This window comes from Anomalospiza imberbis, chromosome 3 (assembly GCF_031753505.1).
Source record: "Anomalospiza imberbis isolate Cuckoo-Finch-1a 21T00152 chromosome 3, ASM3175350v1, whole genome shotgun sequence".
In the NCBI taxonomy this organism is placed as follows: Eukaryota; Metazoa; Chordata; class Aves; order Passeriformes; family Viduidae; genus Anomalospiza; species Anomalospiza imberbis.
In genome coordinates, this window is record NC_089683.1 from 110,603,214 (window position 1) to 110,620,432 (window position 17,219).

The following is a 17,219-nucleotide window of genomic DNA, read 5'->3' on the forward strand; positions in this document are numbered from 1 at the left end:
GAGCAGGGACTTTTCTTGTGCTTGGGTTATTTGTAGGCCCTTCCACCTTCTTTCTGCTTAGCTTAAAGAGAGATTTTGTTTTCTTCTCCTTTGGCTGGTGATAAGAAAATACTGGTACAAAATTTTATGACCTACTGACCTTTAGTATTGAAAAATTGGGTTATTTACAACAGCAATCACTATCTAAAAGAATGTCGTAAAGCAGCTTGACATTTAGTACTTCTGTAATTGCCTTATGTCGTGTCAGCACTGGATATCTGTAGTTTGGATCACTTATCTACTATCTGTTTTATATAAAAGTCCTTCAGGGTCTTTATCAAAATGTGTATATGAACTTTTCACTCTGTGAAGTAAAAACCCAGGTCAATTATATCTATTTTCTGTGACCTTCTTAACTTTTCACACCCACTCTGTCTGAGAGTTGTTACAGATTGTAATACTTGCCTGCAGTATCAATTGGAGAACGGTTCTTAGCTTCATTAAGGTTGTCAGAGGTGTGGCTGATACATAAACTTAAGTGTCTTCTTGACAAATGGCATTACCTCCCTCAAATTAATTCTGCTTCACCGTTGTTAATCTTATTATCTGTTCAGTTAATCAATAGCTGCCTTTCGAAAGAGACAACCAATAATGTGGATTGGAAGTGTGTTTCTGAAGGCAGGAGCCACGGCAGTGTGGCAGAATTCACTTTCTGATCCTGTCATCTTCTACTTGAGTGATAACTCAGCAAAAACCAGGCCTCGGTTTTGACATGTGAACAATCAATTTGGTGGCAAAAAGTTACCCCATATAGATTTTCTGTAGTATTTTTGCACGTGTCCTTGAACTTCAGCACCCTCTATCTAGTAGACAGAGTTTTTAGTTCAGAGCTCAGAGGACGAACTGGACAGCTGTCGAAGCCAACAATTCCCATTCTGAATAATGGCCCATGTGCCTTTTTGCCCAATTAATTGTACAAGAAATAATTGGTATCAGCTGGAAATAAAATGTTCTGTTTTACAGAACATTTTTTTAGAGCATGTACAGATTTTCAGTATTCTTACTTTGTGTCAAATATTCTTAATGGTCTTAAGGAGCTATATGTATATCTTATAGCTAAATATGCAAATATATTAAAGTATGAAAACTCAGTAAATAGAACTGATGTTGCAAAAAAGAGGATTATTTTCAGATTCCAAAAACAATAAAACAAACCTCACAAAAAAATAACTTAATGGAACATGATACAACTTTACAGCATATGGGAATAAATTTGCAATGTATAATTTTCATGCCAGAATTCTTGAGTTATCAGATAATGTATTTCCTTTCCATGATTATTCTGCAAGCCTTATTTAGGCCTTTCTTACAATAGAAGTTTCAGTCTGTATTTTGACAGAGTGCTCCTGTGTGTTGTTCACCCATCTACAAAATAGTTTTCCTATTTAGATTGAGGAAGTTAGAATAAGTAAAAGAATTTGCTTCATTCATGTGTTTGGCAAAAATATTCTGAATCATTAGAGTCTGAAGAGAAAAAAAGTAGCAACAGTAAATATTTGCCTAGAGATTCAGATGTATGATGATTGATCAGCTTTCTATTTGTGTTTGTTGAAAATATTCTTAAACCAATATTGTAATATGAATTATTATGCACTGAATAGATTTATAGAAGCATGCCTGTTTTTCTACTTCTTGAAATCAGAGGTTGGTCTTAGTGACAGGGGATCTGATTTTCATTTATACAACAAAATCTACAGTTCTTTTCTCAGTGGAAAAGGGATTTATAGGAGAAGTAAATGAATATGAGAATGAAGCCAGGAGTTTCAGTGCCAGGAGCAGTAATTGTGAGAAGGGACTGGCCTAGGCTCAGAAAGAAATAACTGCAGGTGAGGGGTTGGACCTCAACAAGCATCTAAGAGAGAGGAAAAGGAAGAGGAGCCCAAGCCTGCTTGTGCAGGGGAAGGTGCAGTGGGAGCAGAGCTATTAGGGAGCCAACGCAGTATAAAGAGTGGGGACTACCAAAGCCACCTTGCCATTACAGAATGGATTAATAGCCCCTTTCATTCAAATTTGTGCTTGTTGGTCAGGTCAGGCTTTTGCTCTGTGTAGCCACAGTGTTTTTGATCTGATCAGGAGTGACAGAGCAGCATTCACTGTTGTGCTTAACCACAGTCTCACTGGAAATGAAGCTCCAACCCAGGTGCAGTTTGTAAGGCACTGCAGAGTTGCAGTGATGGTACACACATCTCAGGCTTTGCCACTGCAATGTGAAAGACGGAGACTGGAACCTCTACTTACCAGAAAATAAACCCAAGTTTCTGCAATTAAATGAGTGAAACATTGACAAGTGCAGTCCCAATAGCTTATTTCCTGCATAGGTGACAGAATTACTGTCCCTGAAATCCAAAGAAGGGAGGGTAGATCAGAATGCCATCTTTGCACCCATTTAACTTCTAACCTCACTAAAATTGTGTCACTCTGCTATTTCCACAGTGCCTTACATCCAAACATTTGTGAAGTTTAAAAGTGGTGTGACTAAGAATTCAGAGTTAATCTTACCAATGGGCCCATGGAGCCAAGGCCTTACAAGCTGATTGAGTCCTGTCGTTTATAAATTTCCACACAGGGGCAAGGGACTGTTCACATGTGCCCATCTCATGCTCTGCTCTAGGCACGTGGGCCAGTGTCAGAGATGAGAGCTTTGCTAGGTCATCCAGCTGGGCACACAGCACCATTCCCCAGCTGGGATAGATCTACAGAAAAGCGATCAGAGCCTGAGCTGTCCCTGTGTGTTCCTCACTTCTGGTGCACAGAGTCTTTCCTTGTGCCCACCTGCAGATTGGGTCAGCATTTTCAGGCATTTTTGACAATTTCTTTTGTGAGAAAACAAATCAGATTACTTTTAGCCAATTTAGATCAATGGATTAAAAACTTGAAAAGGTTACACAGACCCACAGACACAAGCATCTTTCTTAAGAAACCAAATTAAAACGATCAATATATGTGTATAAATTAAGCATTTTCTTGTAATTGCTGTGTTGCTGACACTTGGTCAAAAAGTAAAGTAAAAACTTGTAGCTGTGAAGGAAGAATCTGGATTGTTTCTATTTAATGCCAGACTACAAAATGAAGTTTTACAAATTCTCATGATTTTACTAACTTCATTTCAGTATGTGTTTTATTATATATCAAACAGGCTGTGGCTTCATGCAGCTATAAAAGGATGAAGCCTGTCTTGTAAGATTGGGAGAATATTTTCCATTTTTTATCTGTGAGAACATGATAGAGAAAAAATTTAACTGGACTATTTTTAAATGAATAAGTACACTAAATTTTAAGTTGATGTAGCTAAAAATGTAAAAGATAGTATGTCTAAAATTTTATTTTATGTGTTTTGCACAAAGAAATTACTGTATCAACATAAAGCATACATCAAGTAGCTACTGATCTAATGTAGGTAGTTCAATCTAAACTTTAACTTTCAGAGTCAAATACTACATTTCTGAATCATATTTGTGCTGCAGGGAGTTTCTCTCCTTGGTGAAGGACAAATTGGTCACGAAGAGGAAGAAAAAACGGGCAGTGATTTCTACTCCAAATATTATTTCACAGAAATAGAGTTTTGTAGGATGACTTGATGACTTACCTGGTTTGCTGAACATTAGGTGTCTAAGTTAAAAATTAGCCATTGTGAGTGAGCTGTAGCGGTGCCAGAGATTGGATGTTAACCTTTGCGAGGTGGAGGAAGGGAGACAGAAGTAAGATTGAGGGTAATCTGCTCTGGCATCTACAGCTAGTAGAGCTATTGTATAATCAATCCAAAATCAAATGGAAAAATATGTATTTTTGTGCATTAGAGTTCATTGCACCTATTACATTTTCCATTTCTCTGAAAAAAATTAGACCCATGGAAGAGGAAAGCAATCCAGATTCTGCACCTGGGATGGTGCAGCCCTGGATGTACAGACTGGGGAACGAGAGGCTGGAGAGCAGTGCCATGGAAAGGGACCTGGGGATCCTGGTCCATGGCAAGTTGAACATGAGCCAGCAGTGCCTGGCAGCCAGGAGGGCCACCCGTGTCCTGGGGGGCATCAACAGAGTCTTCAATGTCCTCCTGAGGGGAAGAGGAGGAGCAGGCACTGATCTCTTCTCTGTGGTGACAGGACCTGAGGGAATGGCCTGAAGCTGTGTCAGGGGAGGTTTTTGTTGGATATTAGGAAAAGGTTTTTCACCCAGGGGGTGATTGGTCACTGGAACAGGCTCACCAACTGGCCAGAGTTCAAGAATCATGCAGGGCCAGGAGCTGAGCTTCAATGATCCTTGTGGGTCCCTCCCTGCTCAGGATATTCTATGATTGTGTATTTCCATGGAGTAGGAAAACACAAAAGAGTAGCCTGTGACTACAGCCTTTATTTTTATAAAATAATTTCTGGTATTGTATTATTTGCCAAGAAAATCTGATGACATGTAAGTAGTGAGAATGGATTCTGCAGTGTTTTCTTTTATCTGGGCATTTTGTCCTATAACCTCTGCCTGACCCTATATCCAAATCACCTCATCTAGTACATTTATGGATGCCATTGCAGCAGTTCTGTGACTTTGCCATGGCATAGAGGGACCTGCTCCTGACTGACTTTGTATTTTACCTTGCTTCCAATCCTAGGAGTGTGTGCCCCAAACGACGTCAATATTTTGGGAGGGATCCCCCTTGTTTACTGCTCTTTCACTAGGAATGCTGGCTTTCTGGGAGCACGTTCCTGGGCCCACCTTCAATGGAATAGGCAGATGGTCATCACAGGCTGCCCTGCATCATGGCAGCTACAGGGTTTACTCTTCTAGGGACACTTTGGATAGTGTTGTCACACTGAGCCATGCTTCTGGCATGTGATCTGCCAAGTTCAGATGGTCTGTTGTAGTCAGCATCTCCCATTCTCAAGCTCAAGTGATGCCTTGTGAAGGCTGACCTAGAAGAGAGGCTAGATGGAGCTAAAGAATAAAGTAGGGATTTATTAGGAGGCCTCAACTGATCCACTTTGGGCAGCACAAGAGCCCAGCCAGGGCTACACCCCAGGTGAGCCCAAAATGGTCACAAAATGGACGACCGGTCATGTGGTCTCAAACTTTTATAAGTTTTGGTTCATTAGCATATTGGAGCTAATTGTTCAATTACACCTTTAGCCATGAAGTCCCATCCTTCTTGTTTTTCTCTCTTCAGCCCACGTTGTTTGTGCTCTTGGGCCTGAGGTTTGGATCATTTGTCCTTGGTCCCCAGCTGGAGAAGGAATTGTTTTGTCTCCCTCCTCTGTGCAGAGAGCTCACCATCCCCTCATATGAAGCCCAGACCCACACACTAAAGCAGCACAGAATCTGAAACATAGAAAAGCTAAAACCTGAGGCATCGCTAGGTTGCTCCTAGTATGTTTTCAGAGGTGGATTTGGGATGCACTCACCTTGGGAGCTGAGCACTGCCTTTCACATGTACCCCATTCCCCCAGGTGACTATGGAAAGAGGAAATGCAGCACCAGTGCCCTGGATCACTCTGGCAGTGCATAGTTCCTAATTATTTGTCATGACAGAACCTATATTGGAGGTGTCAGAGAGGACTCTTGATATCATTTTCAGAATTTGTTGATGTTATAAAGTGGCAGGGCAATTATTTTCTGCATGAATAATTACCAAACTGAAGGGTTTTTTTAAACAAAACAGTCCTCACGCAGATACTGGCACAGGCTGACCATTGCAAAACATCTCCATTTGTCAGTAATCTTTTGCAACTACTAACCACTATCCCTGTTGTTTGTGGTGACATTGTGAAACCAGACAGTAAATGTAGGAGCCAGAAAAAGAACCAGCTGTTAAGCTGAATGCCACTTTTACCTTAACAGGAGAGTTATTTCAACCCATTTTTTCCTAAATTCTAATCAATTTTAAAGGGGGAGGGATAGAGTGCTTAAAGCTCAATGGGAGGAATTTTTGTGTTTTCACACCTACCTTCTTTGCAATAGCAGGGTCCAGCCCATGGAGCAAAAGGAATATTGTAAATTCTGAGAGACATTTTTTCAAATACAAAAAGATCACTTTGTCGTCATCATCCTCATCCCCATTGTGCTGGAATATAATGATGTGGGAAATGCTGAGATATAGTTGCATAACTCTGAAAGCTGGCATGTATTCCTTCAAAGGGAACAAGAAAGGATAATTCCTCTGAAAAAAGTACTCAGAGTTGATAATGCCTATTTTGTTACAGAAGCAAGTTTTCTCTCCTTTTTTAGTTCTGCTGTAGAATGTAAGTAATCAGAAGGTGTTTCAGATTAGAGTTTGTTAGACTGGAACAGCACTTTTGGGCAGTTGTCCATTTTCACTGGTACAACAGTAACAAGCATTCCAATAATTAGCTGGTTAGTGAGTGTTCAGAGTCCAAGGAAAGGGAGAAGAAAAAATCTAAACTCTCAAAATTCTGGTAATTGACAAATCTCTTCTCTCTTTTTAGGTGCAAGGAGAATTTTGCTTCCTCATCATTATTCAGTGTAGGAATGAAAGGGTGTTCTTTAGAAGTCTGGGTTTTTAATATTTTCTTACGAAATTTATTTTTTTCACATTTTTGAGGACAAATTTCTTAAAAGTATCCATCTTGGACACTGAGTAATTAGTGCCCATTTCAAAACTTTCTTCTGCTTTTTGGCAAGTTCCCTCTATGTGTCTGGCAGGAAAAAAAAAAGGACTTGAAATTCTTTCCTGACCTGTCAGCTGGGAAGGCATTCAGCAGCATTAAAGCATTATGAGATGGCTTTCTGTTCAATAGGAGGACAAAACTAGAAGTGTCCATGGAGCCTACGTACAAGAGCTTTGGAATAATTTGGGCATTTTATGTTAGATTATCTGTCATGACAAAATCTTCTAGTTTTACCTTGTGTTTTGGGTTTGTGCAGCAAGAGTTTGGTAGTGGGGGGGAAGATTTTATTTTATTTCTCATTATCTTGTTTGGTATGAAATTAAGCTGATTTCCCCAAGTCAAGTCTGTTTTGCCCATGATGGCAGACAGTCAGTGATCCCTCCCTGCTCTTATCTCACCTCACAGCCTTTAATTCTAGTTTTTCTCTCCTGTCCTGCTGAGCAGAGAGAGAGAGAGCAGCTTTGGTGGGCTCCTGGTGTCCAGCCAGGGTCACCCCAGCACACCTTGCTTTGGGGCAGATGTCCCTTCTCTCCTGCTCAACAGATCACCTGCCACTTGAAGGTGTCTGGGTTCTGTTTTAGTCAAGCCATGATAGCATTTTGAGGAGCTCACTCAAAATGATGACTTCCTGTTAGTGAGAGATTCTAATCTAGGATCTATTGGCCCTGGGGAATGCAAGTTTTGTTTCACTTGCTCATGTAAGTAAAAAACGAGAAAACAGATAAAATTATATCGTACAATCTCCTTTTACTTTAGTCCACATAGTAAAAGAGGGGCTGCCCTCATCTATATTTATACCAAAAATGGTTCTCATGCTCAACAGACCACCATGCTCCTAATCCTGCCATTTTTTCCAAACCTCATTCTCACCTAAGATGAAGGTATATTCCTTTTACTAGGAGTGTGGTGTGTGTTGTGAGCTTTTTTGTTTGTTTTTGTGTAGTTTTTTGACAGAACTATGGGATTTACTAAGTCAGCAAGACTTTTTGTTCATTTGGGGATCAGTGGAAAGAAAATGCTATTTCCACTTGGTGCTATTTCAGTGGATTAGGCAGTTCTTCAAACATAAATATTAGCTTGAGTGATAATACCTCAAGGTCCCCCAGCTTCCTTCCACCTACCTGAGATCCTTGCACATATTTTTCATCGTAGCACTCTTGACATAAAGGTCTGGTACTCTATGTGATAAAAATTCTGCAATTATTATCTAAATTGATTCATTATCTAAATGGCACTCATGGGAACCAAATTATGATACTGCTTTAAAAAAAAAAGGTTAAATATAGTACCATACTAGCAGTTGTTCTAAAGGTTGCTGCATTGTGTGAACACCTCTGCTCAGTCCAGCTGTCAGTGTTTGCCCAGGTTTAGCAGAAGAAGTGAAAGTAATTGGTCTGGTGGCCCATTTATGACTACAGCACTGCAGCAAATCCCTCAGGGGAGCCTGCTGGTTACTGTGTCCAGGAAAATTCCCTATGCTCCTTTGAAACACAACATGTCCTCCACTGGGAACATTCAGAGGGATTGTTCAAAGAAACTTAGCAAGCATTTAATAACAACGTATATAATGCATCAACACGTTCTATATGCTTCATATCTGTTGCTTTGTCAGTTCTAATTGATATATTCTTTTGGGTTTGGGGTTTTTCCATTTAGAAAGACATAATTTGTTTTGACACTACAACTAATGCCTGCAAATACTGCGTTCAAAACTGTTTCTTGACTATATTGACACGTCTCAATGTACAGAGTTTAAAAAATTTGGCTTGAAGATCGAATTCTCATATCTAAACCACATATTAAATAGTGGATTCAGTTTTGCACATGTCAAGGTAATAACCATACAGTAAAAATAGATCATAATATGTATATTAGAAGAATCAAGTATAAAGTTATTTGTTTTAGTGAGAGCAGTTGTACATTTAAAGAACTGTTGCTTTCTCTCTGTGTTTGATGTGTATGTGTATTTTATGTTACTTATCCTGTTCTTTTCCAACATTGTTCATTTTAATTGCAATTTAAAACTACAGCTAACATGTAACAAAATATTATCAGTGCTAGGTTCTTCCAGCACTTAGATTCCAAAATACTTGCCATTTCAGTGGTGATGGAGGGTAAAAAATGGGCTCATGCAGTTCCTTTCCTTCTTTTGCTAGTGCTAAGGCTCCATATATCACAAGATGTCCTTCTGCCTGACTGAGATGTTTCTGTGGTCTTTGAAGACCGACTTACACATTAGAGGTAAGCTGTTATCTGTTACTAAAACAAATCATCAAAGCTTGTTGATGGATATTAAACTAATGTAAAATTCTGAATACCCAAATGAAGTGGTTATTTATACTTAGGAGAAAGAAAATTAGTAGCAATGCAGTGTTTGAATTTGGTCTGTTTCTTTGCTTTCCTTGTCATGGAACTGGAGCATCCTTTCAAGTAAAAAATATTAAGATTATATTTGATTGGATGTGTTTCCCTTCTTGGGAAGCTGGGGCCTACTTGACTGTGAGCTTCAGTTTAATGACTAGTTTGGGTGAACTGCAGAGGCATTGGTACTCAATGTGAAAATAAAAGATAACTGCATGTTCTGGGTATTTTACATGATTACTTGAAATTTCATACTTACAAGGATACATTTGGCTTATTAATTGATTGTTCCAAAAGACATATGACTAAATCCTAGCCATGTATACATTACCTTCAGTCATCTTGTCTTGCTATTCCTAAAATACAACTCTAAAAAAACCCAGTGGTTTATAAGTGGACCATATAAAAAGATTATTTATGACACATCATGTCAATTGTACTGTACAATAATTTTATAGAAATATTATTTTGAATAATCAGTTGATATTCAGCTGAATGTTATTACTCAAATATTGACTCAGTGTGCCTTGACATCCCATCTTTGTGTGAGAGCTGTTCTACGACAACAATAACATCAAAAACTCAAAAGCTGTATTTTGTAGAAAAATCTGATGGTTTAAGTAAAAACAGAGTTGTGATTTATTGTAATTAAGGCTCTGCTGTGGAATACTGTGCCTATTTTCCACTTTTGACCTTCTTGCTTCCATTTATTCACTGCCTAGGTACCTCATTCAAAAATTCTGAGACAGAAGGGAGGATGATGTCCTGGTTTAAAGCCTGCCTTCCTACATTTTTTCCCTATGTATGGAATTTCTCCCCATGGAAAATGCCTGTCAGACTTTAGGAGGACACAGATGCAGTGGAAAGCAAATTATTTTAAAACAATGCAACATAATGCTGTACTTAGATATGCCCAGTGGAGCTTGCCATGGCACCTCTAAGTGTTCACCTGTCAGCCACATCAGGAACTGACTGGTGGGTTTGCAGTCCCTTTGCAGCTGAAATTTCCAGATTTCCATGTCACAGGAACCAGCTAGATGATAATACCTGCAGATTAAGAGTATTGGATCCTTTGAAAGAGCAGCTTTATGAGTTCATGAATCTTAGAAAAAAACTACAGCCCGTTGTCTTTAGCTCAGCTGTGTCAGTCATCAGAAAACATTTTTAAGTTATTCCAAGATACACTTTTCACCATGATCCTTACCTTTCCTTGTGAAAGAATACAAAATATGCTAATTAAGAAGGTGATAAAAATACTTTTGCATGTCTGCAGCTGGAAGGGAATAAAAGTGTAAGTAAGGGAAATGACAGCTCCAAAGAAATGGAAGTGCTTGTCACATCCTTCTTAATGCCTTCTCTGCTGGTTCTTGAAAGTTTCAGTGCTATCCAGGCTGTACACTGTGCTTGTATTTTAACACCAAACTTCTTTAGCAGGCAAAAATTGAGGTGCTGAACCTCGCTTTCTAAGTTGTGTTCTGTTTCTAGTGCCACAACCATAATTTAATGTATTTACATTTAATTGTACAGATGAAGACATTGGAATCCACCAGTACTGTGACAAGAAACAACCAGGTAAAAATACAAATAGCCATGACTGAAACTAAATAAAACTTCAGGATGTTCAATGTTTGACACCAACTGCTTGCTCTTCAAAATGCAGCTTCAAATTTCTTATTAGTATATATGTCTGTATTTCTATGGAGTAAGGAAACACAGAAACACTCCACAGACTTACATAGGAATATTAAAAAAACTTTTCAAACCACAGAAGGGAAAAAAAAAAAAAGGAAAAAATATTCACGTAAAACCAGCCATTATGTAACTATAAACCTCTGTGGGATTTTACACTCTGAATTCTTATGGGGTTTAAGATATTTTGTGTTGTGTGGAGCCCAAGTGATCACCAGGATCCCAGCAGAGGCCACCCCTGCCTGCCCTCCAGAGTGGCCATTCTGGGGCCAGCGATCCATTCCCTTGCTCTGATTAATCCTGCTGATCCTACAAGTTTCCCCATGGGCCGAAGGGTCTGGAGTTGCCCCCTTTCTGCCCATCCCAGCACTCTTTCACTGGTGTGGACTGTCCTGGGTTGGTAAGAAAGTGAGTTTTCTTAAGAAGTTGAGGTTAAACAAATCACTGGTCAGATTTAAATATTAACACCTGGTGTTAATATTTAAGATGTCACGATAATGCATTTTCTCCAAGCAGTACCATGTGTGACATGGAAACACAAGAAGTTACAATTGTGTTTCCTGAGACAGTTTATAGTACAAGAAAGACTCCTCTCTCCCTTAATAAACTGAGAATTAATTATCTAAAAAGCAGTAACTTAATCAAAAATCCAAGGTTTTATCTCACTGTGCTTTGTTAAAAATTAGGTAAAGAAAGGAAATATATTTTAGAAAGTTTTCATTCTGTTTTTACCATAGTGTAACTTAATAACGTTTTTTTCTTTATTTTTAAGCTCAAACAAACTCTGTTTCTAATCACATCTCACAGCACTTATTAAAAAAAAAAAAAATTTCATACAGACACTAGCATTACACCAACGTGAAACCATAACACGGACAGACAGATGGACAGACAGAGGGGCTCACCTCGCTCCTGCTCGCGGGGCTGGGGCTCGGCGCTGCCAGCCCACCTGGGCGGCCGTGTCAGCCTTTCTTTCACTGCCAGTTTGAGATAGCTGCCTTTCAGGGTGAAAGCATCGGGGCTGCCTTGATTGGTTTGGAAATTTCTGTGTTTTATCCAACTCTGCTGGTCCTCTGGCTAATATTAATATTTGCTGACAGCAGTTGGAAGGATTAATTCATCTTTTCATCGTCTTTCCTTTAGCATCACAGATGAAGCACAGTTATTTAGAAGAGAAGTAAAAGCTAGCAGAATGTAAGGATGTTTTCTGAGTTTCTTCTTACAGTAAGATCAAATGGCAAATTTGTATTGGTTATGTCCCTGGAAGAGCATTAAAATAACCTCAGACTGCTTCCAATAACCTCAGACTGCTTCCAGTGTAACTTTCTGCACATGTCATCTAAGACTGATGACCACAGAACTACACAGCACAAAACAACTGAAAATTTATAATGATTCTTTCCTGGTATATTTGCAGTCTGTTTTTTTTTTAAATGTCACTAAGCATGGTAGTGTGTATTGCTCTTGAAGTCCATTGTCAAAAGGAATCACAAAAATAATCCAGATTTTTCCTTATGAAGTTTACTTAGCAGATGAGCAATAAGCATTTTCCCAATCATCTCTGGACTTGCAACACCAGCTGGCTTAAAACTGGAAATTGTAACTAAAATACTTTCAGCCAAATAGACTAATAATAATAACTAGTAATAATTCCAGACTAATAATCAGCTACCTTCATAGAACGGTTTTGGCTTTGAAACATTTACACTGTCCCTGCATTACCTGGTTAAAAGCAATTTCAATTCATGCTATCACACAGCTGTACTGTCACAGTTAAAGATTTTTATATTAGTACAGCTTTTCTTCAGCTCAAGTTTTACAACTCCTGCATTGCTCAGAGCATCCATTAATGTTCAAACATTATTACATGACAACTCTGAAAAATCTAATTGATTTTTTAGACAACTTCACAAAGCCATGCCTATGCTGTTAGCTCATCCAAATGAAAATTCCCATGGAATTGTGCCTGCACGTGAAGGCAAAATGTGTTCTGGAAGGATTAGTTCTTCCCATCCCTGCAAGGTGTGTTTGGAGCAGGTGGAAGCCCTGCTGGGGATGGGTGCAAAGGTGCAGCCGTGTGGCAAATCCACACCCGCTGCAGAGGATGCTGTGTCAGGCGGGGTCACTGCAGCTCTGGCAAGGTGGGGAGGTGAGGGAGGGCTCTAGGCAGGGAGGAGCCTCACGGGTTTGCTTCACTTGTGCTCGGTGTAGTGGTATCCCACAGGGCTGCATGTGTGAAAGGAGGAGCAGACCCAGATAACCCCTGTCACCAGCAGCCCCGGTGGCCCCTTTCACACGTGTGACAGGCAGCAGGAACTCAAGCTGCTGCACCTTGTCCCTGGGAATGCAGGGGTGCCCCTGGCACAGAGCCTGCACAGCACATTCTGCAAAGAGGAGCACTGGGGAACTTTGTTCACAGCTGTTGATTTGTACAGATAGTTTGGTATCTGTACAGGCAATTTCCCATTTTGCATATGTGGATAAATATTCCAGTATTTATGAAAGCATCCATTGAAAATGTGATCTTACATGCCTAATTAATATTATCATAACAGTTCCACCAATGCTGGCTTCAGTCCAATGAAACACAAAGAGAAGTTGTATGCTGGTGTCCTCTTTTGTTGATGTATGAAATCCTTCATTTTTTCACTGTATAGCACTTCTATTGTAAGCTGCTTTTTGCAGGGAGGTTTAAGCACAACTGCGAAGTCATTCAGTCTGGAAGTTGGCGCACAAACTGACAGCTTGGAGCTCAAAACTTTTCATCAGGTTTCCTTTAAATAGGAATAGATTATAAACAATGTGTTCTAGTTTCTCATGGTTTTATTGTACACTTATGAACAGAAAACTGCTCACTTTTAAATGAAGAAATTTCACAAGTTTTTAGAGCCTGATTCTCAGCCATGAAACAAGCCAGTTACTGGCAACTCCAGAGGAAGCTTTGCCTCCTGGTTGCTAGAATTAATGTATTAGACCAGAATTTTCACAATAGTGTGCTGAACATTAATAAATTTGTTAAAGGACTTCAGCAGTTATGCAGTTTTTTCTTTGTTTGACTTGGCAGATTCTTCAGACCAAATTTTCAAGAACATCCTATAAATAACTAGACTCCATAAGTTATGGCATTCACATTTGCCTGTTGTTAATATTTCTGTATATGCATATATTCATGCATATGTATTTTGCAGACATGTTAATGCTTGCTTTTTGAAATTAGGCAATGAAATGTTAGTTCAGAAGAATAGAATCTGTTTAGGATGCTTGAAACTGAGTTAATAAAAAAAAGTAGATACTTTTTCACTGCAAGTGCCTAGCAGCTGGGTAAGCTTTGCACACAATTGCCATGGGGAAATCATGGTCATTGTGGATAGAACATGCCAACTGTTCCTATGATTGAGCCTTCCAAAAACAGATCCTTTGACAATAGAAACCATGGCCATTTCCTTCCAGCTGTAGGTAAGTTTTACATGTAAGGCATTTCCTAGAAATCCTGGATTTGTGTTTACACAAAAAAAGGAAGTTCATCTCATAGAACTTTTTAAAATGACATCATAAATGTATGTTTGCACACACATGCACTTGTATATGTATACAGTCACTTACATATACACATTTCTCTACCATCTTTATTTTCTTTCTCTCACTTTTATTTGACAGCTCGAGATTATCCTTGGATCCTGAAAACTAAGCGAGCAGACAAACTGCGAGATGCACTTAAGGAGGTAGAGGTATGGTTCAGAAAAGTTCAGGCACAGCAACATCTAATCTGGTTTTCAAACCTCTTTCAACAGCTTTAATTTTCATAAAGATCCAACTCTCCCAGTGATGATAAATGTGCTTTTGTCTGGTGGGCTCTTCTGAAACAGCTGCATCTTTGTGTGGCATTTTTCATCTGTAAACTGGAAAATCAGAAGTCTGTTAACTGATAGTGACAATGTGTGCTGCCAACTCCACTCTCTGTTTTCTGTTGTCCTTTAGGACTTAATGCAGAGCAGTCCATGTGTGCTGAGCAAATGGAAGAACAAACATACCTGTCAGGTACAGTGTCATCAAAAGGTCTTGCAGTGTTCAGTTGGTGGTGCTGAACAGCCATTCAGTGATGGGAGCAGTAGTGTTAAAATGTTAACACACAAAATCACTGGGTTTTTTTAATATGTGGGCCCTTGTTAAGTAAATTGGGTTTATTTAAATTTCTACCCTGAAAAACATGCTTCAAATAAAAAGCCCGGGGTTTATCAACACAAAGAAATTACACTAAAAGGCCCTGATTCTGTGACATGGTGATGGTGATGATGATTGCTATTATTATTGTTAATGATTGTTATTATTGCTATTATTTTTTGGGGAAACTGAAAACATCCTGTACCTCAAAATAGCAGACTGAGGGAGCAGCTATGTATTAAAATATATAGATAGGTCTGGAATCTGCATTATATTATTTTTGTGTCTTAATTATCTATTTACCTGTCACAAATCTTTATGCTTGTGTAATATGGAAGGGAAGTTATAACTCTAAACCAACAAGGTCATTAATCAAGTTATGGAATAAAAGAGATTGTGACATGTGGCACAATTATAGTTGTGTCTCTGACTATATGAGTTCCACATTTTGTGCACAGGAAACCCTTTTTCACATCCTCACTAAGACAGAACAACAGGGCAGGGAGGAGAGCTGGACATGAAGTGCTCCATAATCATGTTCTTCTTCTGAAAAACATATGTAGTGAATTTTATGTTTATACAACCTTCATGAGGAAATGCATCATATTTGAACCTGCTTTGGTATGGGGAATAAATGTCAATATTACTGTTTCAAAAGAGGAACTTTGTCTTCTAACTTTTATGCTTTTTCAGACTCATATTTTTTTCTTCTTATTCAAGTAGTTCCAAATGTGTGTCAGCAGAATGATTGTTAAATATCCAAACACTGTACAGCTAAAATTCCAGAAATGCCTTTAAGAATAGCAAAAATTTTAAATGCTTGACATGCCAAATGGTATGTAGTCTTTTCATATCAATAATAAAAATATGATTGTCTAAGCTACATTTGCCTATCAGATCTTACTATGAGTAAATGTATATCATTCACATACACATTACATAGTATACATCTCTGAATCTTAATCTTCTAGAGCTGATTTAAATATTAATTGCTAATTTGAGGGAATCATTTTTTCCTGTTATTGTTGTTCTGATTAGGAAAGGAATTTGGTTAAGAAACACCGAGTCAATTAGCTGTAAGTGCATTCATTTGCATCCCAGTTTGCTGTCTCTTCATTTGCTTTCCTTGTCCATTCTCCCTTTACCATTTTCCTTCCCCTCCCATTCATCAGCATCCACCTGCAGTGTGTACAGTACATACTTTGGAAAAGTAAATTTCTTGCCAGGATATGTTGTCCTGCCTACACGATAGAACACCTTTGGCTGACCATCAGTTCTGTATAAAATTCTTCTTTAGTTTTTGACATTACATCCTCTAAGTTATTTCAGACTTACATCAATATGAATAAGACAAATGCAATTTAACTTATTTCTTCTACAAGATGGGAAAGAAAAGAGATGGGTGTTTTCATCTTAATGTATTAGGTATTGAACCATGTAAAGGGGTAGTTTAATAAATTGAGTGTTTGGGGGTTTTTTTCAGATGGCTTCTAAGGCCAGAGTATAAGTGATGGTATGGATTATAACGTAACCTATAACCAGAGTGAAAGTTAGAGATAAAAATAACCAGAGTGAAAGTTATAGATAAAAATCATAGTAGTTTCTCTGTCCTTAAATTCTGCTTTTGGTTTCTCAATCACAAAACAAAATGGTTTTGCTTAATAGTGGCTGATTATTGAAATCTCCAACAAGAGTTAGTGTTTTGCCAAAACAATTGTGTTATTCTACTTTCTGTCTTCCTGAAAATAAAAGACCTCCAACAAATGAAAACAGAGAAAAATTAATCATTTGGAAGAGTCTAGAACAGAAAAGCTGTCTTCTATCAATTTTGAAGTCAGATGGTTTATTTTTCTGCTGCTCATCTGTCTTTGAGCATTTGGCAGCAATAATTGAACTGTCCCTCTTTCATCCAAATGTTCTGAAGCTTCTGGAGAAGATGTTGTATATTTATTTTTTAATTCTAAGTAGAATACTAATTAACTGTTTCAGCAGAGAGAGCTTACCATGCAGTGGTGTCATCTGTGGCATAACACTGCTATATTTACAGCCTTTTTTTGGATGAATACCAGAGCTAGTGGGAAGAGTCCATATTTGCATTAACTTTGGAGAGTTAAAGCAATTTGTCAGACAAACAGCATGAAGAACATGTAGGAAATTACGCTGATTTTCATAGTTTCAATATTTGGGGCTAAATTTGAGCATATGGTTTTAATTATAGTATCTGTTTTTCCTTTGTTTTTAGTAGCAATACAAGGTCAAATAAACTTTACAGAAATTAAAATATTTAATCAACATTTTCCATTAAATGTTATTTATATTTGAATCTGCCATACCTGTAGCTGAACCAGGAGGAGT

General features: G+C 38.4%; 1 protein-coding gene across 18 annotated transcripts in view; it reads left to right on the forward strand.

Annotated features, from left to right (window-relative positions):
* Nucleotides 1–17,219, forward strand: part of WDPCP (WD repeat containing planar cell polarity effector) — a 148,748-nt gene that overhangs the window by 37,073 nt on the left and 94,456 nt on the right. For 16 of the 18 annotated variants that reach the window (XM_068186405.1, XM_068186412.1, XM_068186415.1 and 13 more), the window contains 4 exons: nt 8,810–8,894; nt 10,542–10,586; nt 14,361–14,431; nt 14,682–14,741. In XM_068186405.1, coding sequence (XP_068042506.1) covers nt 8,834–8,894; nt 10,542–10,586; nt 14,361–14,431; nt 14,682–14,741 — 237 coding nt within the window. In that variant the 5' untranslated portion in view covers nt 8,810–8,833. Of the gene's footprint in view, nt 1–7,190; nt 7,215–8,809; nt 8,895–10,541; nt 10,587–11,846; nt 11,898–14,360; nt 14,432–14,681; nt 14,742–17,219 lie in introns of those variants that run through there. The other 2 variants (XM_068186420.1, XM_068186416.1) reach the window with 2 other exon arrangements.